General features: G+C 39.8%; 1 protein-coding gene across 10 annotated transcripts in view; it reads left to right on the forward strand.

The window, feature by feature from the left end:
- The window catches only part of KATNIP (katanin interacting protein), a 69,113-nt gene extending 45,203 nt beyond the window's left edge, over positions 1-23,910 (forward strand). For 2 of the 10 annotated variants that reach the window (XM_075166032.1, XM_075166037.1), the window contains 9 exons: positions 962-1,127; positions 8,565-8,722; positions 9,044-9,108; positions 10,254-10,364; positions 12,202-12,341; positions 14,897-14,998; positions 15,652-15,812; positions 18,161-18,249; positions 19,620-23,910. In XM_075166032.1, coding sequence (XP_075022133.1) covers positions 962-1,127; positions 8,565-8,722; positions 9,044-9,108; positions 10,254-10,364; positions 12,202-12,341; positions 14,897-14,998; positions 15,652-15,812; positions 18,161-18,249; positions 19,620-19,675 — 1,048 coding nt within the window. In that variant the 3' untranslated portion in view covers positions 19,676-23,910. Of the gene's footprint in view, positions 1-961; positions 1,128-8,564; positions 8,723-9,043; positions 9,109-10,253; positions 10,712-12,201; positions 12,342-14,896; positions 14,999-15,651; positions 15,813-18,160; positions 18,250-19,619 lie in introns of those variants that run through there. The other 8 variants (XM_075166031.1, XM_075166036.1, XM_075166029.1 and 5 more) reach the window with 6 other exon arrangements.
- The last annotated feature ends 2,019 nt before the right edge of the window (positions 23,911-25,929 follow it).

Consider the following 25,929-nt stretch of genomic DNA (forward strand, 5'->3'; position numbering starts at 1 on the left):
TCCTTTTGATATTTCTGCAAGCATGTTGAATTTGAGTACACTACAGTGCTCTTCAACTGTAGCATTTGGAATAGGTCCTGTGTATTGTTCAGGACCAAGTCAAGGATTCTATCTTCTCTCATGGGCTCCCTAATCAGTTCCTCTGTGAAAGAGTCATTATTCAAATCTTTTTCTTTAAGGAACTGCCAAGTCTGGCACTCATTCTTCCATTAAACTTTTAAATAAAGAGTAAGTACATAGGGCAGTGTACAAAAGTAATTACAGTGGGCAATTAATTCATATTCTCCTTTACTCCATCTTTGTACGCCATATTTTGTGGTAGAAGAATGTAAAGTCAGAATTCCAAAATGAGGAAATAATGGAATTAACTTTATCTAGTCAGCCTGAAGCCTATGCTCTTATGAAAGGACATTGTCATGCTGATAGACAGCTTTTTAAAAAAGTAGGAATGTGCCAAACTGTATGCATGAAGAAGGCTATGAACAAACTCTGCTGCTTCTCTGCATTATCCAGTTCCTTGTCGGATTCAGTAGAGTTGCATTGGCATAGTAACACACTGCAGAGTGCCAGATACACTAGTTGAGGCATGGAACTATATTAATAACTTTTATTGTGTCTGGGCCTTAGAGTTTTGCCTTCAGCCATTTTGGCACAAAGGTAGTTGAGCTTTCCTCTGCCTGCCTGTGTTCACACAGGGAAAATCTAAGGATTTTTCTGTTTTTCCTCAAACAGTCCCAGCTAAAGGAAATACAGTTTTTTCTCCTCCCATTGTCTTTAATTCAATAATTGCATATTATTTTTTATGTCTACTGTGCTTTTTAATTGCATGCACATGGGCACAATAAGCCCTGGAAGCTGGAAGTGGCATCTAGAAAAAAATTAACACCTAGTAAAGTACCTGATTTTCATGAGAAAAGCAAGCTTTTCCTTTTTTGCAGCTAATGGATTTTTCTCATTGTAGGTTAATAGATGGGACTAATATCACAGTAGAGGATGACCACATGTGGCTCATTCCCTTCTCTTTTGGAGAAGATCATCTGCTCACAATCCATTTTGATAAACTTGAAAGTATTGCAGGGCTTCGCTTTTGGAACTATAATAAATCTCCAGAGGATACCTTTAGAGGGGTAAGTGAAAGAAAAGGAGCACTGCCAGCAAAAATATACAGCAGTGCATTGGAAAATTGGTACTGTGATAAATGAGTATAGCTGCCTTAATGGAACACCATAAATCTTTCTAGATTGTCTGAGTCTGGATTTTGTGGCAGGTATAATGCATTTCTGTCTCCACAAACAGCAAATACTGAAAAAAGCCAGAGATAGTTTAAAGAAATCTTCACAGCTGATTTTTCTAAGAGACACATACAATAGCACATATTATTTTCAAGATATATGATTCTGAAGTGGTATCCTCTCAGTATCTAGTATTTAGGCCTACCATATGATTCTTTATTTCCTGGAACACAGGGAATGGTAGAACAGGGGCACTTCTCCAGCAGAAGTACTGTTTAGGTACGTTACAGAAGGCCAGTCAATCAATACTACCTTTTCCAAAAAGCAAGAAGAGTCTCTAGAACTCTAACGTTTATTAGGGAAAGTTGACATCTTCAAATAGTTTGGCTAAAGTAGTTTAGCTAAAATTGTATAACATACCTCCTCTCTACTTTTTCCAAATTGGTGGGTTTTTTTTTTTTTTTTATATTGAATTCTTGGAATTGACTGGCAATTGACAATTGACACCTGTTGGAGATCATGTTACATCTTGCTGGCACTCTGAGTTTGGCTGTCCCTCATTTCCCTGGTTTTTCTCAGAAGCTATACATGCACTTGTAATGATAATGAAGAAGTGGTTGCTGTTGCACAGAAAGTTTATCAATCCATTTGTTTCCAGATCTTCTTCCCCTTCACATATAACTGTTGCATTCTTGATGTCCAAACTCAGTCAATAGATAAGAAGAAAAAGATAAGAGAGAGACAGGACAAAAAGAATCAGCAAAGTTCTGGAAAAAATTCTAGAATTGAAGTTGGAAGCATGGATCCTTCATAAGATTGGGAAAGATAGTGGTAAAAGTTGCAGAACTGCTTCTTTGTGTAAATTTACCTTCCAGGAATTGCTTTAATATGAACACTATATAAATAGGAGGTGTTCCCTCTCCACAACAGAACCCTAGCATCTTTTAATATTAGCATGGGGTGTATTGAGTACCAAAGACTGGCCAAAGACTCCCAGAGGGCCAGAGCGTAAGATCTTTCATTTAAGCCACAATTGATCTAGCAATTGATATCTTTAACATATGGCATGTGATTTTGTAATACGTTGCATTAAGCCAACGTTTGACACATGGGAGGGTTCAGGAGCATGTTGAGGTTACCATCTAAACATACCCCCTGTAAAAAACCCCTAGGGTTTTTTAGTAAAATCTGTTAGTTAATTGATATGATTTGGCATAAAGAAAGGACTCTTCCCTTTGAGAGTGGTACAGCTCTGGGGCAGTATGCAGTGATGGGATACTTTCAAGACTAAATTTGACAAGGCCCAGGGCAACCTGATTTACCTTTGCAGGCTTCTCTGTTCTGAGCAGGAGCTGTGACTGGAGACATGCAGAAGTCCCTTCCAACCTAAATCTTTCCGTGATTCTGTGTACAAAATGCAATATGAAGAAATGTCTTTAAGCGGTGATGTGGAATGTTTTTCACTACTGTTGTAAGCCCAAGCTTCTCCAAGGCAGAGCAGGGGAGAAAAGTTTGAACATGAATTTTCATACCAAATCAACTCTCTGTATGTGTGTCTCAATTATTAAAGGAGGGAAAGAAATAGCCAAATCCCTAAAATCTGGTCTTTGGAGGCCAAACCAAGAAAGAAAGAAAGAAAAGTATATTTTCACAGTTTATTTTGCTAGGTAGAAAAAAGAGGTGAGTCTGGTAAAGTATGCATGCAGGTGGCATGTAAGTCCCATAACAGTTAGTGGGTACAATTTAAACGAGGAGTTCATACCCACAGTCCTCTAAAAAGGTGAAATAAATTATTTGGAAAACTGAAGATGTAAGGTATCTGCTGGGCCACAGTAAAGAGACTTTAGACTGTAAACCTAGGGTATCATGACATCTGTCTCTTGAAGTATTGCTCTTCCTTCTAAGAAACAGTCCCCGGGTATGAGATATAATGATTTGCTAGGCAGCTGTAGACTGGTGGATTCTATTCACAGCTTCAGTATGAGAGGGTAGTGGCAGTGAACTGTCAAAATGAAGGCTTGTGTGCTATTTCCAGCTCTGTGAAAAATTACCTTGTGAAAGCTTTGTTATGCGATTTGTAAAATGCTATGTGTGACGGTTGAGTGCCTTCTCAGATGATGAAAATTACTTAGAAATGAGGGCTGTAAAGGGCACATAAATATAAGCAGCTGTGGTATAATAGGTAAGATTTCATCTCTGAGTCTCTAGACTTCCCATTCAATACATGTTTCCTAAACTAAAGTGTATTTCAGTGGATTTTTCACTTCCTCTCTTTAGCCTGGCAGACTGATTCAGCTGGAAAGTAGCATGCAGAAGAGTTTTTGATATGAAAAGGATATTTCCTTTCTTTGCTCCCAAGCTTATTAAAGATGAAACCAGAAATAGTTATTTCTCCATATTTGATACTCATACAAACATTCCCTCCTAAATAATCTTTATGCTGTTTGGAAATGAACTGAGCACCTCCTCTAATCTAGTACAATACCCAAGGTTTTCAAATCAAGAAATGTTTGTGTAAAAAAACCCAAATCTTTCTGAAAATTACTTGCTTTTGGGATATTGCATGTGTAACTTACTGAAATTGTAATTGGACAAAAAATCATTTACAAATGGAAAAAATACGAAAACTGTTATGACTATCAGGTCACTGATAATATATGGGCTTTGCAGAAAACTCTGAATGTTTTTAAGTTCTTCTTAGATAGACACCTGAAATGGGAATTTTAACTATAAATATTGCATATATATTTTTAATAGAAATCCTAATAATGAAAATTAAATATTTGCATACAAAACTAAGTTAACCTCAAATTATCATATATACATCAGTCAGTATAAAATCCAAAGATTAGAAAACTGACTCACATTACCTTTAGACTAAATTAAGTCTTTTGTTAACTAAATGAATCTATTTTGGTTCAGTCCATTAATCAGCAAGCTTTAATCATAGTGCCAGTTACAAGGCCATCTTGTTATATTATACAGGTATTATTCCTTCCTTAACCAGTAGTCAGTGAAAGACTCAGTGCAATAAATGCTGCTTGGGATTAACGTTGTTATATTTAAAATATTTCAGGGCAAGATGCAGGGATAATTGTTGCTGCATGGTTGAATTGTTATGAGACTGGGATCATGCATACAACACCAGATGGTACTAATGGGGCAGGGTGAAGGGGCTAGGAATCCTGCATCATCTGAATAAGTATGCCTGAATTACTTAGTTTAGTCTTCAGAGATTGTATAAGACGTGCATGCATCTATGATGTGGACAAGGCTCAATTCTGTCTGCCTGCCTCTTCTTTGTTTATATGCCCTTAGCTTACATACAGCACTGCTTGTAGATGAGTTTGCATGATCCTGGAAAAGTCCAAGTGCCACCTGCCACAAAGATAAATAGAACTGGTGAAATACAGGCTTTCTATAAATGCAACAGAGACACAAAAGAGTCTGGTCTTGAGAGAGCACCAGGTTATGTGATTTCTTAAAGGCTAACTTCAGCCAGTGCTGAGCAATCAGGCCTGATCTAGCAGAGCATTCAGGTGCATGATGACTCTAACTGTCTCCTCAAATTACCTTTATGACATATTATAGAATCAAAAAATCATAGAATGGTTTGGGTTGGAAGGGATCTTAAAGATCATCTAGTTCCAACCCCCCTACCATGGGCAGGGACACCTTCCTCTAGACCAAGTTGCTCAAAGCCTCATCCAGCCTGGCCTTGAACACTTCCAGGGATGGGGCATCCACAACTTCTCTGGGCAACCTGTTCCAGTGCCTCACCACCCTCATGGTGAAGAATTTCTTCCTTTTATCTAATCTAAATCCACCCTCTTTCAGTTTAAAGCCATTACCCCTTGTCCTATGTCTACATGCCTTTGTGAAAAGTCCCTCTCCAGCTTTCTTGTAGGCCCCCTTCAGGTACTGGAAGCCTGCTGTAAGGTCTCCCCAGAGCCTTCTCTTCTTCAGGCTGAATAACCCCAATTCTCTCAGCCTGTCTTCGTAGGAGAGGTGCTCCAGCCCTCTGATCGTCTTTGTGGCCCTTCTCTGGGCTCATTCCAACAGGTTCATGTCCTTCTAATGTTGGGGGCCCCAGAGCTGAATGCAGTACTCCAGGTGGCGTCTCACGAGAGTGGAGTAGAGGGGAGAATCACCTCTCTCTACCTGCTGGCCACGCTTCTTTTGATGCAGCCCAGGATACAGTTCACTTTCTAGGCTGCAAGCTTCTCATCATGTGCAGCTTCTCATCAACCAACACCCCCAGGTCCTTCTCCTCAGGGCAGCTCTCAATCCATTCTCCGCTCAGCCTGTATTTGTGCTTGAGATTGCCCTGACCCACTTGCAGGACCTTGCACTTGGCCTTGTTGAACTTCATGAGGTTCACACAGGCCCACTTTTCAAGCCTGTCAAGGTCCCTCTGGATGGCATCCTTTCCCTCCAGCGTGTTGACCGCACCACACAGCTTGGTGTCGTCAGCAAATTTGCTGAGGATGCACTCAATCCCACTGTCCGTGTTGCTGAAAAAGGTGTTAAACAGTGCCGGTCTCGATACCAACCCCTGAGGAATGCCACTTGTCACTGGTCTCCACATGGACAGTGAGCCATTGACCGCAACTCTTTGAGTGTGACCATCCAACCAATTCCTTATCCGCCGAGAGGTCCATCCGTCAAATCCATGTCTCTCCAATTTAGAAACAAGGATGTTGTGCGGGACAGTGTCAAATGCTTTGCACAAGTCCAGGTGGATGACATCAGTTGCTCTTCCCTTATCCACCAATGCTGTAATCGTAGAAGACCACCAAATTTGTCAGGCATGATTTGCCCTTAGTGAAGCCATATTGGCTGTCACCAATCACTTCCTTATTTTCCATGTGCCTTAGCATAGTTTCCAGGAGGATCTACTCCATGATCTTGCCAGGCACAGAGGTGAGACTGACTGGCCTGTAGCTCCCTGGGTCTTCCTTTTTTCCCTTTTTAAAAATGGGGGTTATGTTTCCCCTTTTGCAGTCAGCGGGAACTTCACCAGACTGCCACAACTTCTCAAATATGATGGATAGTGGTTTAGTGACTTCATCCGCCAGTTCCCTCAGGACCCGCAGATGCATCACATCAGCTCCCATGGACTTGTGCACCGTCAGGTTCCTTAGATGGTCTTGAACCTGATCTTTTACACTTCTGCACTGTTCTTCATTCTCCCAGTCCCTGCCTTTGCCTTCTGTGACTTGGGCGGTGTGGCTTGAGCACTTGCCAGTGAAGACTGAGGCAAAAAAAGTCGTTGAATACCTCAGCCTTCTCCCTTAACCAGGTCTCCCGTTTCATTCTGGAGAGGGCCCACATTTTCCCTAGTCTTCCTTTTATCCCCGATGTACCTGTAGAGGCTTTTCTTGTTGCCCTTGATGTCCCCGGCCAGATTTAATTCTATCGGGGCTTTAGCTTTCCTAACCTGATCCCTGACCGCTTGGACAATTTCTCTGTATTCCTCCCAGGCTACCTGTCCTTGCTTCCACCCTCTGTAGGCTTCCTTTCTGTGTTTGAGTTTGTCCAGGAGCTCCTTGTTCATCCATGCAGGCCTCCTGGCGTTTTTGCCTGCCTCCCTCTTTGTTGGGATGCATCGCTCCTGGGCTTGGAGGAGGTGATGCTTGAATATTAACCAGCTTTCTTGGGCCCCTCTTCCCTCCAGGGCTTTATCCCATGGCACTCTACCAAGCAGATCCCTGAAGAAGCCAAAGTCTGCTCTCCTGAAGTCCATGGTAGTGAGCTTGTTGCGCACCCTCCTCGGTGTCCTAAGGATCTTGAACTCCACCATTTCATGGTCACTGCAGCCAAGGCTGCCCTTGAGCTTCACATTCCCCACCAGCCCCTCCTTGTTGGTGAGAACAAGGTCCAGCATAGCACCTCTCCTCATTGGCTCCTCTGTCACTTGGAGAAGGAAGTTATCATCAACACATTCCAGGAACTTCCCGGATTGCTTATGCCTTGCCGTGTTGTCCCTCCAACAGGTATCAGCGTGGTTGAAGTCCCCCATGAGGACCAGCGCTTGTGAATATGAGGCTGCTCTTATCTGTCTATGGAGGGCCTCATCCGCTCGATCTTCCTGGTCAGGGAGCCTGTGGCAGACCCCCACTATAATGTCACTTGTCCATGCCCTCCCTTTAATCCTGACCCATAAGCTCTCGGTCAGCTCCTCATCCATCCCAGGTGGAGCTCCATGCACTCCAGCTGTTCATTGACATAGAAGGTGACACCCCCTCCTCGTCTCCCCTGTCTGTCCTTTCTAAAGAGCCTGTATCCTTCCATTCCGATACTCCAGTCATAGGAGCCATCCCACCACGTCTCTGTGATGCCAATAAGATCATAGCCCTGCAGGCATGTGCACACCTCTAACTCCTCTTGTTTATTCCCCATGCTACGTGTGTTTGCATAGAGGCATTTAAGTTGGCCGCCAATGAAGCTGACTTACTGGCTGGAGTGGCTGGAATTCCTTTGTGCTGCTCTTCAGGTGCTTTCCTGCTGACCTGTGATCCTTCTCCAGGCTCTAGGCATCTATTGCCATCAAGCTGGTAGGAGTGGGATAGATTGAGGTTCCCCAGCAACTTTAGTTTAAAGCCCTCTTCACTAGCTTGGCAAGCCTATAACTGAAGATGCTTTTCCCCTTCTCTGAGAGATGGACCTCATCAGCCCCTAGCAGACCAGGTTTCTCAAAGAGAGTCCCATGGTCTAAGTAGCCGAACCCCTGGCTGACTTGAAAGCCGAGTCTCTCCATTCTGTTGATGTGTGTAAATATTGATGTAGGCTCAGGAATCATAGAATCATTTAGGTTGGAAAAGACCTTTAAGATCATCGAGTCCAACTGTAAACCTTACACTGCCAAGTCCACCACTAAACCATGTCCCTAAGGGCCGCATCTACACGTCTTTTAAATACCCCCAGGGATGATGACTCAACCACTTCCCTGGTCAGCCTGTTCCAATGCTTGATAACCCTTTCAGTGAAGAAAGGAACCTTCAGTTTGTTGTGATCTAGTGAGATGCAGTAATTGAAGGATGTCTTCAATACATTTTTTTTTCCTTTTTTTCCCCCAAATCCTCACCTCTCCCATCCCCATCAATGCCAGCTATGATGCTCTGAATTGCACACTATGGGTTGCAGCTGATATCTGCTGGTTTAGGCTTTCTTTTGGCAAAGGATGTCATACTATAGAGGAATGAAATAAATATAACAAAATTATTGAAATTGTTTCAGCCTCTGAAGTGAATGCAATTGTTTTGGATCTATTTTATTTTATGTAATATGATGTCATGTCATGTAATGTTATGTTATGTTATTTTAAACAAGGCTAAGGTAGTCCATGTGTTGCTGGACGGTCACAGCATCTCCCCACCAGAGGGCTTTCTTATCCGCAAGGGACCAGGCAACTGCCATTTTGACTTTGCCCAAGAAATTCTCTTTCTTGACTATCTGCAGCCCCAGCTGATTAATAAAGTACAAAGGAGGTAAAGTAGGATGGTTTTGCTATCTGAACCACACAACTTCTCTTAACTGTTTAGTATTCTTTCATATTCTCTGTTGAAGCCAATTATATGAGGCACCTGAATGAAAATACGAAGCACTTAGAGCAAAATGCTTAATTGGGTTTTTAATATATACTGTTAACCAGATTTTATTGAGATCAGAGGACAATCTAGTCCATAATCGCAGGCGGGGGGTCGGGAGGTGGTGTTTGTGGAAGCTTAGTTCTTTGGTTTTGTTCTCCTCTTTTCTGAATGAGCCAATGGTACATAAAGAAACTGTTTTGTCTTGGTTTTTTTTGGTAGGACTGCTTCAAAGAGAATGGAACAAGCTAGTATGGACTATGAAGCACCGTTAATGCCATGTGGTTGTATCCTTCCCTGTCATTTTCTTACTTGTCATATATAATACTTTAGAGTTATATACTATGGTTATGAGTCCTGACCTTTTTGAATCCAACAATTTCTGGTGCTTTAAGAAATTAGCAAGATACCAAGAATATGAGAAAGGCTTCCATTAAGTATGAATTAAGAATAAGTAAATGCAACGTAATACATGACCTGTTTTCAGATACTCTGGTAGCTTCTTCTCCTGCCTTTTGTAATCCATCCAAGCTGGAGCTAGAGGTCCATTAGCACAATATCCAGCCAGCCTATCAAAGCTAGAAGTGGTCTTCGTATTTTTGCATATCTTTGAATGTTTGTCTCATTTTGTATCTTTATTAAGGTTGACCAGAACTGTGTAATATTTTTGCCTTTTTTCTTAATCTTTTTGGCTTTTTAAGCTTAAGTTTTCCTAGATAAGCACAGCCTTTTGTGATAATACTTACTGTCATGCCATCCATCTATTTGACGGGCCTTTTAAATCCATTAGGCTGTTCTAACCAAGTTTGGAGTCGATGAGGTCTCAGCAATACTAAGTTCCTGCTGGTTTCATGAAAATCAGTGTCTGGATAGAGCAAAGAGATTCAAATGAGTGCTCCATTAGAGAGATGGACAGCACAGACTCCATCATTACATTTTCTGCCATTCAGTTTAGGGACATATTTGCTGGCCAATTATCACCCGTATAATCAAAAACCAGGCATATTCAGGAAACATAGGAAGGCAGTAAAGGCTCCAAATAGGAGCTGTGGTGTTAATAAGTTGCAGTGTACAAGAAGGTAAGACACACACTAAAAAAATTCAGTAGGTCTTCATCTGATGGAAGAATAAACATATATAGATAGACTTTTGCCCAGTTTTGCTACCTGCAGATGTTCATTTGTGTGTGTATTATCAGTGATAGAAAAGGCAGACTTCTTGTTTTAAAAGAAGATAGATTATTCAGAGAGGTTTAAGACACAGTGAAGTCAGAAGTAAAAAACCAATTTTTTTTCACTCTCTTAAACTGCAAATAAGAGTGTCTGACATTGAGATGTGGGCTGCACAATAATTTTTGAAACTGCAAATTAAATAGTCTGTTAGGACAAAGTATCAGTAGCAAAATTTTCCTTAATAGCTTTTTGCTTTTTAGTTGTTTTCCAGTTTCAGCTTCTGACAAGTTGGGGTGATCCTTACTACATTGGTTTGAATGGACTTGAGTTGTTCAATGAACATGGAGACCAAATCTTACTAACTGAAAACAGTATCCTTCTACAGACCAAGCACCTCTATCCCTTTCAGATACACAGTTTGCTCCCTGGCAAATTATCATATGGCATCACTTGCTACTTCTTCCAAATTGCCAGTTTATCCCATGTGATTACTCTGCTTATATTTCTCTATATTTGCATGATGATACTTGTTTCCATATGTTTTAATGTATTCTATATACTTTCAGAACGTTTCTCCTCTGAATGGGATGCAAAACAAAGCAGGACAAGGTTAGAGAAGGGAAGGCTTAAGAAGGATATGGTATTTTTTGCTATCAACATTTATTTCTCCTATGGTATGGAAGGACCAGAATGATGAACTATAAATTCATAAGAAAAGGTTGAGCTCAGTTCTTTGTTATGAAATCTTTCATTGTGCCACAAGAAAGAAATTTTTCATAACTCTTGTTCTGGAGCTTTAGGCTATTCTAGACACCCGATCTAGTTGTGAAGATAAGGGCTGAGACTCTGAATTTCATTCGGTGTTCCCTGGGTAACCAACAGAGGGAATGAAGGACATGTTTGAAAGATTCATAGTCATAAAGGTTACACTTCTGTGCTCTGTATCAGCTAAAGTCTCTTAAGAGCTGAAAGCTTCATACCCCAATATATAACTCATGCAGTTCAGTCATATGGAAGAAACAGTTTCTTAACCAACTAGAAAGGATAAAAAGCATGGATGCTGCGTGAATTGTATGTCTCTAAGGATCCTCATTGCCTAATAAATAAGAGGATACAATGAAAAAAGTAATAAAGGCTTTTTCCTGAGCACTATTTTTATTTGTATTTTGTATGACACATGATGAACTTGAAACATCTGTAATGGAGAAGAAGCATTTTGAAATTGAAAAGTGGTAACAAATTGTTTTTAAGAACAGGGGATCTTTAACTTAGCTTTTAAACGGTATGTCTTTACAGTACAATACAATGCCAGATAAAGATACCTTAGCTCGTTTTGAATGATCACCTGTTTCTGCCTGTACCGTAGTGTTGCTTGGATATATTAGGGTCCCAAAAAGAGCGTATTTGTCTTAGTGCAGTACTAAATGTGATAATTCAGTACTGAGTCTGGAGCAAGCTTTTCTTAAGCAGTTGAGGCATTGCTGTGTTATTCCATAAATTCTTTATAAATACTTACAGACTCAGGCCTTTTAGAAAGCAGGACAAGGGGAAGTTAATGTCCCTCAAACAGGATTGCTAGGGATTTATAATTCTGAAGACAGTGCCATCCCTCCACATTTCTTTGCATGTCTTTAATATACATATGTTTTTAACGTAAATGTTCTCTTACGGAGAAAATCTGGTTACCTAGAAAGCCTGTTCAATAGAAGGTTTAATCTTTCCCTCTCAAAGAACTGAAAGAAGGCCTTATTAGGCAGTTAACTGATTTTTATCACAAACCTTGAGGAACTCAAGCAAAACCTAGTCTGACTGATGACTACCTCCTGCAAGGATACTTTTTTGAGATATGTTTCATATGAGGAGTTTTCACAAGTTCATGCTAAAAAAATGGGGCTTTGTCACAAAAAAGCTGGGAACTTTATCGATGAAGTCATAAATACATATTTGAAAATAAATTAAATGCAGCTAGTAATTTATTCCTGTTTTAAAAATAATTTTGAATGCCAAAATCTGTAAGGGTTGTCCTGCTTTTAAAAATGTGCCCCCAAGTTCCTCAGCTACCTATGTGAAGTACTTGGAGTATTTTTAAGTTTTGCTACTGTAGTGGCGAATACTTGTTCATGGAATCTGGAAGAGCAAGCATGAACTTTTAAATATGGTGTTTCTAGAATGTACTTTTCGGTTATTTACGCTTAAAGTTTTTTTCAGATATTGCTGCTTTTCCAGATAGTGTCAACATTTTAGAAGATGTATCTGGAGACATCCGAACTCCAGACAAACTAATTGACAGAGTAAATGACACAACCGATGGCAGACATATGTGGCTTGCACCAGTTCTTCCTGGTTTGGTACATTTTCCCTTCTCATTCCATTTTAGTGATGTGAATAGATGCAGCTAGAAGCATAAAGAAAAGGGGAAGCATACATAATTTTTAAGTAAATTTGATATTAGTAAATGAAACTGAATCACTGCCTTTTAGAAGAAGTTCTTTTTATTCCAGTTTCTCTTTACTGCACAGATAGCTGCAGTATAGATTTCCCAGGTTTGTAATCTCCTTCTGTCTCCATGGTGCAACAGCAGAAGAATTTCCAAGGGTTTGTTTTTTCAGTTACTATGATAAAGATACTGACAAAGGAGTTTAACGAGTGTGCTTTGTGCAATAAACACCTTTCAAATGGGAGCGGACTGGGATCTTAAATTTGTTTTTACAAAAAGCAATGAATGTTGTTCCAGTAGTGAGAATTTTTTTAATCTCATTATCTGTGTTGAATTTAAATTCATAAATTAGAGATGACAGACTTAGTATTTCATGTCCGAAGGCCCCAAGTGATTCAGCCCTTTTAGAAGCCCCATGTTTAAAATATGGGGTATCAAATATCTAAACAGGAAAAGTAGATAAACTTAGATGAGTTCTGACTCTGTTTTGGGAGAGGACATTTTTTATGGGCCTGTTATGGACATCATTAAGATGTATTTATTTGTTAGACAAGGATGGATTTCAAAAGTAACAAAATGTAAACCTGACATGTAATATGTTGTAGCTTACTGTGTTGGAAAAATCCTTACTCCATATGCTACAGTTATCAATTAGAATATTAAAGGCAAAGAATTAAGTCGATTTTGAAAATACTTCATATATCATTATATGTTGTAATGCAGTGGGTATAATTAAGAGAAAGCTTTTAAGTGTGCTTCGGAATACTGACCACTTGCATTTCTTAGAAAAATGGAAGGTCTGTGTAATGCTTGAGACTCCTACTGTGTAGATCCCACACCTTGAATCCTGGAAATTAATTTGATGGGATGCTCAGATATTCATTATAACATCATGAATGATTGATTTGACAACCATCTGAGTTTGCTCATGTCCTTATAAGACATGCTTGCAGAGGCTGTTTCATTTTGGCAAAAGGAAAATAACGGTACCTGGAGTTCTAGCACAAATGCATACACTGTTTTGTGGTGTTATGTCTGACACCAAAGTACTGTAGAAGAACATAAGATAGCAGTATTAAAAGGGTAAATTGATAAAGTGTGATATCCAGGAGGGAAGAGGAAGCGATATAATGGCACTTTCTGTCCTTAAACTGTAGCAAATTATACCTTTTCAAGATTCACATAGTACTTTTCTCTCTTCCGTCTTCTGTGGTATGGTTGAACAGCCAGGAAGTGCAAATGGATTAAGCAATCAGCCTATTCGTGATCATCCTCTGTAGTTGGGATGCTGAACCAAAGCTTGCATCCTCATTGCTAGGCTGCTTTGAAACATGCTAGTTGCCTAGAAAGCTGAATTAACTCTTTGCTATATTGGAAGGTTCAAAAGCTTTAAGGAAATTTTATATTATAGCCATTCTTTTCCTTTCTAATTCTAAAAGTGTGCTTGTCTTTTGCAAATGTATTACTAATGTAAGTACAATTTGAATTCTTTGTTCCCCTGTTACTGATTGTCATTTTATTTATTTGTTTGAATGTATTTTCCATCAAATTTATTATTTGCTGTGAGACGTAACAATTGCTATTGGAAACTATGCTCAGGTTGTCTTCTGGAATATCACAGATATAAACATTTCTATTGATCACATCTACCTTTCTTTCTTCAGTAAAAAAAATACATAATGTTTTAATACAACTAACAATATCTTCTCCAGTGCATCAAAGGATTAAAACTTCAGAGGATGCTAGAGATGAAGCTTAAGATATGTTGGCCCAAAGCTGATATAGTAGCTCATAAAAGGAATAGCATAGAATTAACTGTAACAGGCAAGATTGATTTCCTATAGCCTAATCTTTGGTCTTAACATCTTGACATTAATGTCACTGAAAGTAAAATGAACAATACCTCAAGCAATAGTTGTTTAGCAAGCATCTGGAAAATTGTCTCTACATTCCTGTTAGTGTACCTCACACAAAAATTGCAGAATTTCTGCAAGAGCTTTCAAAATCAGGAGATATAGGAGAAAATTTAGTTTTGCAAATAGAAAGGTGGATTCCGTTCGTATTTGGTAGAAAGAAATCAAATTGGATCGAATTGGATAGAATAGAATAGACTAGACACCAGCTTGTCTTATCCTGAAGCACGTGTCTGTATATGGTTGATGAAATACTCATTAAAAGTGTCTCTCTACCCCTCCTCCAATTGACTAGCAGTCCAGGATGACAAGCTCAAGTGTAGATGTCATCTTCTGATGAGTTATACATACATTTGAGAGGGCAGCTCTGGGGTAGAGACAACATCTGTGAATTATCAACCGAGATGATAGCTGAACTTAAATCCTTAGCATCAGTTATCTGTCCTCTAGCTATATCTCTTTAAATACGGACCTCTTTTGATGGAACATGCATGAGAATTTAATTTCTTTGGGGAATTTGTGCCGTTAAATATAAATTAATTCTCTTTTACAGGTGAATAGGGTATATGTCATTTTTGATGTACCTACTACTGTGTCAATGATCAAGTTATGGAATTATGCCAAGACACCTCAGAGAGGTGTGAAAGAATTTGGTGTAAGTAATTTTTGTATGCATTTGGTATGTTCTGGTGAGTCAGCTTGCTTGATTTCTGTACTTATTTTCACAGTTTACTGAAGTGTGATTCCGTATAATCTCAAAGGATGGGATTCATCTCATTTAACTCTGCATTTAGTATCAAAATGACTAATCTATGCCAGTCATCTGTCCTCCCTTTCTTGTCCGGGGAAAGAACACTTATCTGGTTTTTTTTTTAGATAGTTGTCTTAAGGTAGGATAATGCTTTCCTTTTTCCACTGACTATAGAGCAGGCCTGGAAGACTAGTTTAAACTACAAACCCAAGTTTTAGGCAGCTGAAGTGAGGTGAGATTCATTAATTCCTGGATTTAAGAGTGATTCACTCCAGTTAATAGAATGGCAATTATGTAAAACATGGAATACATTTTTAATTACCTACTTGAAAGCTGCATTAGAAACATCAGTGAGAAGACAAGAACTTGGAAAAAAAAAAATCAAACCCCAGAAGCAAATAGAGAGAAATGGAAGTTTTAAGGAACAAAAGCTAGACTAATGACCAGACTTGTGAAACAAATAGGGCAAAATGATTTCTAGCTAATTGATAGAGACAACTGCTGAAAGCAATGGCTGATTTCTATGTTTTGTTTGTTTGTTTCTTAAATTTCTTTAGCTTCTGGTGGATGACCTGCTTGTGTACAATGGGATTCTGGATATGGTGAACCATGTAGTATCAGGCATCCTACCAACCTGTGATCCAGTGGTCCCGTATCATACCATTCTCTTTACAGACGATGAGAAGATTTGCCATCAGGAGAAGAGAACTGTTATTAGGTATGTGAGTGGATCTTGACTGGGAGAAAGAATCTTGTTTTCAAAAAATGTTTTTATGTGACTGATGTCAGCAATATATTGCTATAGAAAATTCCCTTCCAAACCATACTCAGCCTCACTTAATGGGAAACAACCAATAGTTTTTTAGATACTAGGACCAAATTACCAGCTTTATTTGTTAGCATTTTTTAGGACTTACTGGGGTTCATGATTCATATTTACATATGTTTTCATGGAAGCCTATAGGAATAAACACAAAGGAAAGAAGTTAGGCTTCCTTAGAGAAGAAATAATAAATCCCAGTGATATTACATGGGAGAAAAAAAAAATAGAAAGTTAATGAAAAAGAACTAAACATCAAAAGTAAAGAAAAGAAAGTCCTCTTCTTGGCACAAATACTAATTAAGAAACCAGAATTCTACTGTTTTATAAACGTTCTAAAATATTGAATTTCTTAAATGAGAAATGAATTGCATTCAGAGGAATGACACTTTGAAACCACTAAGTTGCCAATTTCATGGAAAATATGATGAAATGCAGTGAAAAATGCACTTATATTTAGAAGGTCAGGATTGATAGGGTCTAAAAAGCAGTCCCTAGTAAGGAAAATAAAGATTGAAAGAATAATTTATTTTAAATGAAATTGAAAAGTGAAAAATCAAAAGCTTACAGAAATAAACACTTTCTTATAGATTGCACAGCTAAAAGATAGAATGTCTTGCACATATATCACTTGGGAAAAAAGGCGATAGATTTGCATTCCAAAATGGCACATGATTCATTCAGAAGAATATTTAAATATTTAGAAATAAGTGGAAGGAACGTAAGCTGTCCTGATTAAGAACAGAAGTTCACATTTGCCTACGGGGTTTGTGTTCCTGTGGTTCTCTAAAGCATTGGCTGTTGGCCACTGGAACTGTCGGATGTTGAGATAAATTATTATTGTTTGGATGTATTGTGTTAGAGTCATGTTCTTGTACAAGTGGCTGTGTTATCATGGTAAAATTTGGACGTAAACAATTTTTCAAGTGAAAAAGTTACTGAAATGGAAATGCCTGGAGGAAATACAAGTTTTGAGAAAATTTTTAGTGGGATATAGAAAGGAGGAGGAGAAATTCACCTTTATTTTCTTAACATCTTCCTTTGAGTAAAGTTGTTTTATTGGAAGCAGAGAAGCACCAGCTCTAATCATAGATCTTTTTCATATAACTTCCTTTGCACATATTTATAAGACATCTATCCTTTGATTTAGTTTTAAGAGGGGTATACTTTTTGGATCATGCAAACTGCGTGATCTGTTTTCCAGTCAAGAACATGCTGAGTTTCTTCTCTTCTAGACTTCCTGTGCAGGAGCTTTCTTGATCTTTCTTCTTAGCCTGTTTTGCAATCTTCTATTCCCTTTTTCCACCTACTACCCAACTAAAATATAGGGTGCTTCAGCAACAGAAGACAAATGCCTTACTACATGCTGGATAATACCCCTCCATTTAAAAAATGCTCTTGAGCTTTTATATATTATTACTTCTGATTTTTGGCATATTCTCTTTCACATGTCACTGTTTAGTGTTTTATGAACCCTGAACTTGAGTCTGATATTATCATCAATACCTTAAGTTCTGATTTACTTCAGTATCGGTTCCCGTGTTTCACTCTGACAGTTTGAGAGACATTACATTTTTCTCCAAAAATAGAAACCTATTTTGTGCAGTATTTGTAGAGAAAAGAAAAATACACTTCTTTTTTTCCAAAGGCATGGATGTTTTGTTTTTGTCTGTGTCAAAGGGAGATGTTTTCTTTAACGTTCAATTCAGCTCATTTTTTTTTCTGTAATTTGTTTAATTTAATTTAACTTTGAAGTTATTACTTCTTTCCCAAAAAGGAATTGTTAAAATTTTGCAGCAGCCTGCAAACAAAACTTGTCACAGTAAATGAATTTTGTTTAGTTCAGAAAATCTTCAAATAATGCTATATCAACATTACAAAACAGTGTTAAGTTCCATATAAGGATTTTTATACCCCCTTTGTACAGCACTGATCTAAAATCTCACTTTGGTTAATGTGGTTCAAGCTGTGTAGGCAGGCAAGAAAATTGTAGAGTGAATATGATATTTATATTTGAATGTGTGCCTGAATGAATGCTGCTGATTAAAACTGGCAAGAAATCCTTCAGGTGGATGCGGACAGAACGCCTTTCCTTTCTAGATAGTCTCATAAAGTAGCTGTGCTTCATAGCTTTGTTTAGCCTCCAGGACCTAAATAACTTATTTGGTAACCTTTTCCATGACTCTCATAACTTTTCACAATGATGTTGATTATTTTGGCTATTGTACTGATTTTAATCTTTTCAGCAATCATGTGGGAGATCAGGATGTACGAATGATGAATGAAAATGAGATTGTCACAAACAGCAAAAAGAAGCAGGCTGTGGCTGATCCAGGTTAGTTTTGTCTTCTACAGTTTTCTTCTGCTCACTTTCTACAGAGACAGTATGGATAACGAACATCGTTATAGACGTAAACTGGGAAAAGTGGGGAGACTTACACCCCTTTTATATATTTAGCTCTACTTTTTCTGCCATGGGAAGGCAAACCAGGAATGTCATAGTCTGGTGGATTTTTATTCTATATCTAAATCTGAAAGTGGATGATATAAATCAAAGACGTATGTGGCATGTAGTCATAGCTTATACCAACACATACTCAGAAGTCCTCAGGAAAGAAACTGACTGAAGATAGACTAAAAACTGTGTTAATTGTACAGGTTCATAGACAGCTTTTGGAATAATAGGCTCATTGCATCCCACTGGCCTTTTAAGCAGCTTTAGAGATAATGCATATGTGTCTCAGAATTAGCTGCTTTTTGCTCCTCAAGCAAATCCAAAATCATGATAAGTGTAACAAGGGGGAAAACATGTTGACGTTATTCCTCCCACTGTCTTTCTGGTTGGTCTTTTCTCTTACAAAGTCATAATTAAAAAGACAACCTCTTTTTTTCCCAAGGAGAAAGAGTAGATTGTATTTATAGTCTGGAGAGTCCCAGTCATTCACTGTAAATTACTCAGAATAGCTCCCTAAATACATTACAAATTCTCAGCCAAGCTGGTATATTCATGATTGTTTTTTTCTCCTGAGCATGACACTTTCTCCAATTAGTTTCTCTGGAAAGTGTTACAGAAATTATTTGATGGCTTTTAATAACAGTTCTGTAGGAGAAGGATTTGAAATGCCATTGCCTGTACAAATACAGCTTCAAAGTTATTAGTATATTAGCGCTAGCTGTGTCAAAAGCATTTTGAACAACTCTGTGCCTGTTGTAATGACATCCTGGTTTCCAGTGCAGACATACCCTATGTCCAGTAAAGAATAGCTGTCATTGCCATGGCCATCACATCTATTGTCCAAGTATTAAGGACATGGAATGCCTGTGAAGTCATCAGTTGAGGATTGCCTATTGCCATCTGCCCCATGTCTCCTCTGTAGTAGTTACTGGTATCAACTGCAGTGGTTGATAACGTAGATTTGCAGAATGATTTGGGTTGGAGGAGACTTCAGGGGGTCCCCTCCTGAGGGAGGGTCCAACCTCCGACTCAGAACAGGGTCAACATTGAATTCAGACCAGATTCCATAGGAAAGCGATTCCATGGGACTGTGAAAAAATTGTCAATGTAAGAAACATTACTGAGAAGAGTAGCTTAGCTTTCATTCTGTGACGGAAAGAGAAATGGGCATGTTTCTTCCTCATTTTACTCTGTGGCTTCACTGTTAATGCAGATACAGTCTTAAAACAGCACTCAATTTTCCTTAACAGCTTTGCGTCCAAAAACCTGCATATGTGAAAAAGGACTGCAGAGGAGGAAAAGATAACAAGGGATTGTGATTGGAAAGTCCTGAATATACCCAGCCCCAAACACCTGCAATATAGCTCTTCAAGATACGTATCATCCAAATGGAAGATTTTCCATGTCTGCTGCTGCTGAACCACCTCCTGTCTTACGAGAGGAAGTTTTATTCACTACAGGAAATTTTCTTCAGTAATGAAATTTAAAGCATGAATTCAGTTTTCTGGTTTTGCTAATTGTCATTATCTGTCTGATTTTTTTCCTCCCCCTCGTAATTGAAAATCCAGGGAGGAAGGAACATAAAGGAGTGAGTGAGAACCTTATTGCTAACTGACAACTGTTCCTGCCAAGTACCAAGAACTTGGGTGAAGCAGGATGGTCATAACAAGAGGCTTTCAGACTATTTCTCAAGCTTTAATTCCTAAATCCTAGCTGGATGATCACAAAGCTCCTCACTAGAAGAAAGCGTCTGCTTTGTTTCTGATGCCTGTAAATTGTTCTTTGGGAAATGCACTTATTAGAGGAAATATTCTTTACCTCTCTGTTTCTGGGCTGCCACGGTATGTTTTGTTTTGATGCCATGGCTCTCTCTAGGGCTGACACTCTTTCTGACATCTGGAGAGGTCCCACTGGGTATGGAGAAGTGTGATGAATGCTTTTAGAAAATGGAGATCAGGAAGTGGGTTCATCAAGGTTTAATAAGTAAGTTTCAGCTGTCACTTTTTTCATCTTTTGCAGTGAAATAACGATTTCTTTCATTATTTCACTGCCATGAAAAAAGCAAAATAGGTGTTTTGTCTGAAGTGCCATTGGCAGGCGCTCTACACATTCTTCACGGTCCCCCTGCTACAGAGCAGTGCTCTTTTCTCCTATTTTGCCTGCATTTGGTTATGTGAATAAGGAGGCCATACCTCTGCGCTGCACCAACCAGACCTGTTGCCAGCAGCATGTCATCACTGTTGAGAAATGGTAAATGCGTTTTTACTAGAAGAAGGTAAGGAGTGAACTGCATTTTTAAACACACAATACCCTGCATATATAGTAATTTAAACAAAAACACTAACCAAATAATTATGCTGCAGGATTTGTAGCTATGCAAATGTACTTTTCACTGAAAAATTGTCAGTGGTGACAACTTGTAAATCTCTTCCATAGAAGATTCTTCCTTTCTCATTTAGAACTTGCTCATTGTTTCCAGAGCGAACTGAATGCTCTGAAGTCAATATATGCTTTTAGACATGAAACAGAAATATACTATTGCAGCTCCTGATACAGAATCAAAATGTGCTGCTTCCCCTTCTGTACTAAATCAGGAGTGCAATATCTTGTATATTTGCTTATAAAAAGCATACTTCTTAGCTGTTGTTGGCTAAACTGAAAAGACTCAAGGTAGCAATGCATTTCCCAGATTTCTGTGTATTGATGGAGCAACAAAATGTATTTTGTACTAAATACAGAACACTTTACTTCTAAATGTAAAATAGTGTATGTGAGTATATTGTATTTTGTTTAAAGGCTCTTCCCAAACTACACTGACAAAAGAACCCTTTGATTCTTCTGGGAACTGTCTCCCTTCGTGTGTTTACTAGTGTAGCTCTACCAAGAACCAAGTTTTAATTTTTGCTCCAAATCAGATAACCATTACATGCAACTCAAAATGAAAAAGAGGAGGAGCTGAAAGGAGGGTTATTGGTAGGGCTAAGAACAGATATAAATCTATGTTTGGAAGAGGAGAGGCTATAGAAAGGTTTTTAAGACTTAAGGCACAATCACAGATTTGTCATATAGGCAATCTCTAGATGAGATGAGGCCTGTTGCATTGTCTGTTCTTCTGAGAAAATTGCATTGAATGTGAAGAGAAATGAAACCCGTCGTGTTTCCTGGCACAGAATAGCATCCTTCCTATTGATCAGAAAAAGTATGAGGGGGAGAGGACTTTCTATGCTCATCTGTCTTCTCTATCTCTGTCTGGAGCATCTCAAGTCCTGTGTGATGGACTAATGATTTAGTCCATCCTTTGGAGGTAACCTCAGGTTTTGTAAATTATTGCAGAATACGAGGTCAAGCTCAAATGAGTGGCAATTCTCTCTATCATCTGTTTCTCTGCCACCAACTCTTCCTCACTGGTCAGTCGGTAACTGCAGCCACTTGTCACACCTTTTGCCTCTGGAAATCTGTATGCAGTGCAGCTGGTCTGGCACAGAGAGTATTGGCATGTACCTTCTGCCAACCTCTCCTAGCAACTCCTTTTACTCATTCAAGAGATTCCCCACAATTGCCACACTGTGGAAAGACCATGGAAGTTTTTAAAATATTTTTTAAAAAACTGTTAAGTTGTGGAACATCCTCCCCTGCAGTGTCTCTGTCTGAAATAAGTTTGCCAGCCTGATGTCTGCTCTTGGATGACATATGCCACCAAGGCAAGGCCTAATGAAGTTCTTGATTCTAGTCAGTCATATACAGAAGTTTAGAAAATACTTTGTTAATCTCTGTGGGGTAGGAGATGTCAGCATTTGCCGTCTTAATTGGAGCTGAGATGTAATGACCCTTTATATAACCAAAGATAATTAAGTGTCCTAGTCAGCCCTATATACTCAAACATAGATACTTGACTCATTTCCACAATGAATCGGGGGGGGGAAAAGAAGTTTTATTCAATTTTTCACCTTTTCCTAACTAACTAGTCACAAGTACATTCATGTCAGACTAGCATTTACGGAAGGGAAAAGGAGAAGAGTAAACATGCAATCACGAAAATCCCCACAGAGCACTTCAGTCAATGTCGGGCACAGTTTCAGCAAGAGTAATCCAGCAAGAATGAGCACAGTAACACATCATTTGACATTGTCAAAATCATGGTGAAGGAAAAGGAAGGATTAATATGAACTATTGTTGAAGCCTTTGACGTAAATTATTAAACTTTAGCCCAGTTCCAATTTCTGGGCCACTCTAAAACCTTAATGTCATAGTTGCTCACCTTTACCTGTAATGACTTGATTTAAAGGGGTTGGATCAAGGTAACAGAAATGAGTTTGTTTGTCCCACAATGACACTGACAAGGGCAGAGGATAAAGAAATAATCTGGGAGGAAGTACATGTCATGCTGCCTACTTTTTGATCTTTAAAAAGATATTTTTATCAGTCTTCACAGTGTAATTTGAAAACTGGGATGCCTGGGAAGGTCTCCAACTTCTGTTTTCAATTTCTGCCTTTTTATGGTTTAATCCAGCAGAATTTAAACAGCAGTGGGAAGCACCTGTATGTGGACAAGGGAGCAAGCAGTGATGCAGACGGTGTAAAAGGCAGCATAGAAGACATGGAAGTTCATGTATTACTGAGTCAGGAGAGTCATCCTCATTTTGGAGGATGAACCCATAAGAACTACATGAGGAGCTACATACGCAGCTAAATTACACTGAGCTCTTCGGATGGCATAGGCTGGCCCTGGACATAAAATTGCACCACAGCATCCTGCTTAGGTGATGCTGTTTTCTGTAAGATTTCCTGGTCCTGCTGGGCTTTTACCATGTTCCTGGTGTGTTGGTCATTCCCCATAGTGATGTTCAGTCCTGTCATTTCAGGGATGTATGCCAGACTGGTAACATCTGCAAGAGCCTGACAGTGCCAATGAGTGACTGGGTGTTGTGAGATTGGACAGAGCTCTTGTATACCAGGTAACACAGTGGAACGACCAGAGAGAGGACTCACTGACAGCGATGATGTGAGGATGAGAGCAATGGGTGAGGGAGGTTGAATGTCGAGTCTTTAACCCCTCTATGCTACCAGGGAAAGCTCACTGCTCAGCCTAAGTCAGGTGAGAGCAAACGTAAAGTGCTGTATTGACATCTGAATTCTGGCTCACGCAGGAGATGAAGTCTGCTTTCCCTTTGATTCAGTCAGTGGCTTTTACTCTGCAAGACAGAAGCATTTCCCATTCCCTCTTGCTATCTGCTTCAGCAATCCTCACTGTTGGGTGCACTTCTGTACCGGCCTGGGGAATATAGCAAGTGACTGGAGTCCAAACCAGCACTCGTGTGAGCAGACACCAGTATAAGGATGCCTTAGGCTGGCCTCCATGTTCTGGAGCTGCTGATCCAGGAGGCTGAGCTCTAACAGGAGCCGCTCTCCTGGTAAGAGTCACTGAAGTAGCCAAATCTCTTCCAATGTTCTTCAAAAAATGTGGACTCCAGAACACACTGCCTAGTAATGGCTTCACCAGTACTATAGATACTGTAACTATGCACACTGCAGCATTTGGTGCACCTTCCTGTATTCCCTTTTAGCTTTTTTCATGTCTATCTTTTAGCTGTGTCATTATGCTTAGAAGGTCTCTCCTTTTGTCTTCCATAACAGTACTGAAGGTCCTGCTCAGAATCACTGTCTTGCAGGTGTGACCAACCTGTTTTGCTCTTCAGGTGTATGTGCTCAGATGTATTACAACATTCGTTTCATTTCATCCAGTTTCCCATGTGTAGGCCACTTGCTATCTGAGATCTGTGGTGTCACCAACCCCCATGATCACAGCACAGTGGCTCCTGTTCGCGTGGGGCCCTCATTTCTAGGGGTGCCGATGCTGCACGTCTGCCTGCTTGATTATTGTCCATTCAAAAATGCTGCAGAGATAAATGTTCATTTTGGAGACCTGCACTGACATGTCTCCTCTGAAGAGCAGAGAGGGAAGCAGAGAGGAGTGTAACGTACTGGAAGAATGTTTGCTTCCATTTGAGTGCGGAGGTCCTGGTATTCAGAGCACAAGAAGGAGGGTTCCTGGCTCAGTGGTCTCTTTGCCCATTTCTGTGACTATTTGCTTGTTTGCTGAGAAATGACTTACAGCCCACGTGAGACACAAACATCCCTTTATCACGCAGCTTGTATCACCCTAATGGAATTCTGTCAGCTGAGGATAAAATGTGGACTAAGAAAGCAATTATAGAGTGAATCTCCTAGCTGCAGGAAGAGCTGAGAGATGGGGACAGAGTGCCCAGCTGGAGTAATTTCCTGTCCGACTGGCCTCTAAATCTTGCTGGGAAGAGATCAATTTTCCACCCTTGTCTAATAGCATCAGCTCCACTCACCCTGGCTCAGGACCCTGTGAAGTGCGGCAGTGTTGAGATCTAGGCATAAAAGGAAACATTGGCAATTTGTGACTTCTTTCTTACTGACCTAGAAAACAAGGCTACAGACCTTCTGTCTGAGGCTCTCTAGTGTTCCCTTTCTTAGCTCCTGGTTGAAGGAGAGGACTGACCATCCCAATGATCAGCAGGGTAGGACTTTCCCAGCCTGGACTGTTGCTTCCAACACTGCACATCCTCCACCCACAGCTCACTGCTTTGGCTCTAATTAGGAGAAGAAAACCACCACCTCATGATCTGCTAGCAGCCTTCCCCAGGTACGCTGTTTGTTTCCAGAAGGTCCCAATTATACAGCTGAGAACACAGGGAAATCCTGCCTTTAGCTTTCAACTTGCTCAAGGTCTCTTTGGTGTGACTAAAATCAACTTGATTCACAAATTCTTAGTGTGCATCTCTGCTCTATTGCTCGTGGGGCTTCCAGAAATATCAGCATGCACAGGTTTTTGTGCAGTTTTCCCAAGAGGATGGGAATTCTGGGGAACCATAAACATAAGGAGAGTTCTCAGACAGATACAGTTAACTTGTGCTCAACTTTTTCCTCTTGCTCATGTGTGATCTGTTGTTTCAGAGCTCGTGTTCCTTAGCTTATCTGGATCTAACTGGAAAAGGAGTTTCACAGTGGTTTTTGAAAGTTCAGCATGCTGGACTAAGCATGTGGAGGTGAATGTCAGAGAATGCTAAAGGAACTCGGAAATAGCGACGTCTCCATCTTCTCAGCAAAGAAGCCGGTTGCTACCTGAAAGTCTTCTGGCCCTGGAGGAGGCCTGGGGGCTGCGGTGCTAAAGAGAAGTTTTAGACCTGGACATGGCACTTCAGAGCCATTGTAAGGGCCAGGAGGAGCCTGCTCCCTCCTGAGAATGTGAGCCCAGCTGAGTGTTATGGGCTGAACTGATCTCCAAACTGTATCCCAGTCAGTACAGGTGGAGCTGAAACAGATGTTGGTCAAAGGCTCAGATGGAAAGCAAGTCTGGTAGGCGTAAGGGTAGGGGCATGCAGAAGAAGCTGCTATGGCTGTGAAGGTTTCTCAGGGAAATGACTCTTCATCCAAGGGGAGCCTTGTATTTGGGAGAAGAGATGGTCCCTGCAGTAAAGATAATGAACTGGGAGCGGTTGAGCCCTTTTATCTTTTTCACCAAGATGTCTCTTC

The sequence above is a fragment of the Calonectris borealis genome, chromosome 16 (assembly GCF_964195595.1).
Source record: "Calonectris borealis chromosome 16, bCalBor7.hap1.2, whole genome shotgun sequence".
NCBI classification, from domain to species: Eukaryota; Metazoa; Chordata; class Aves; order Procellariiformes; family Procellariidae; genus Calonectris; species Calonectris borealis.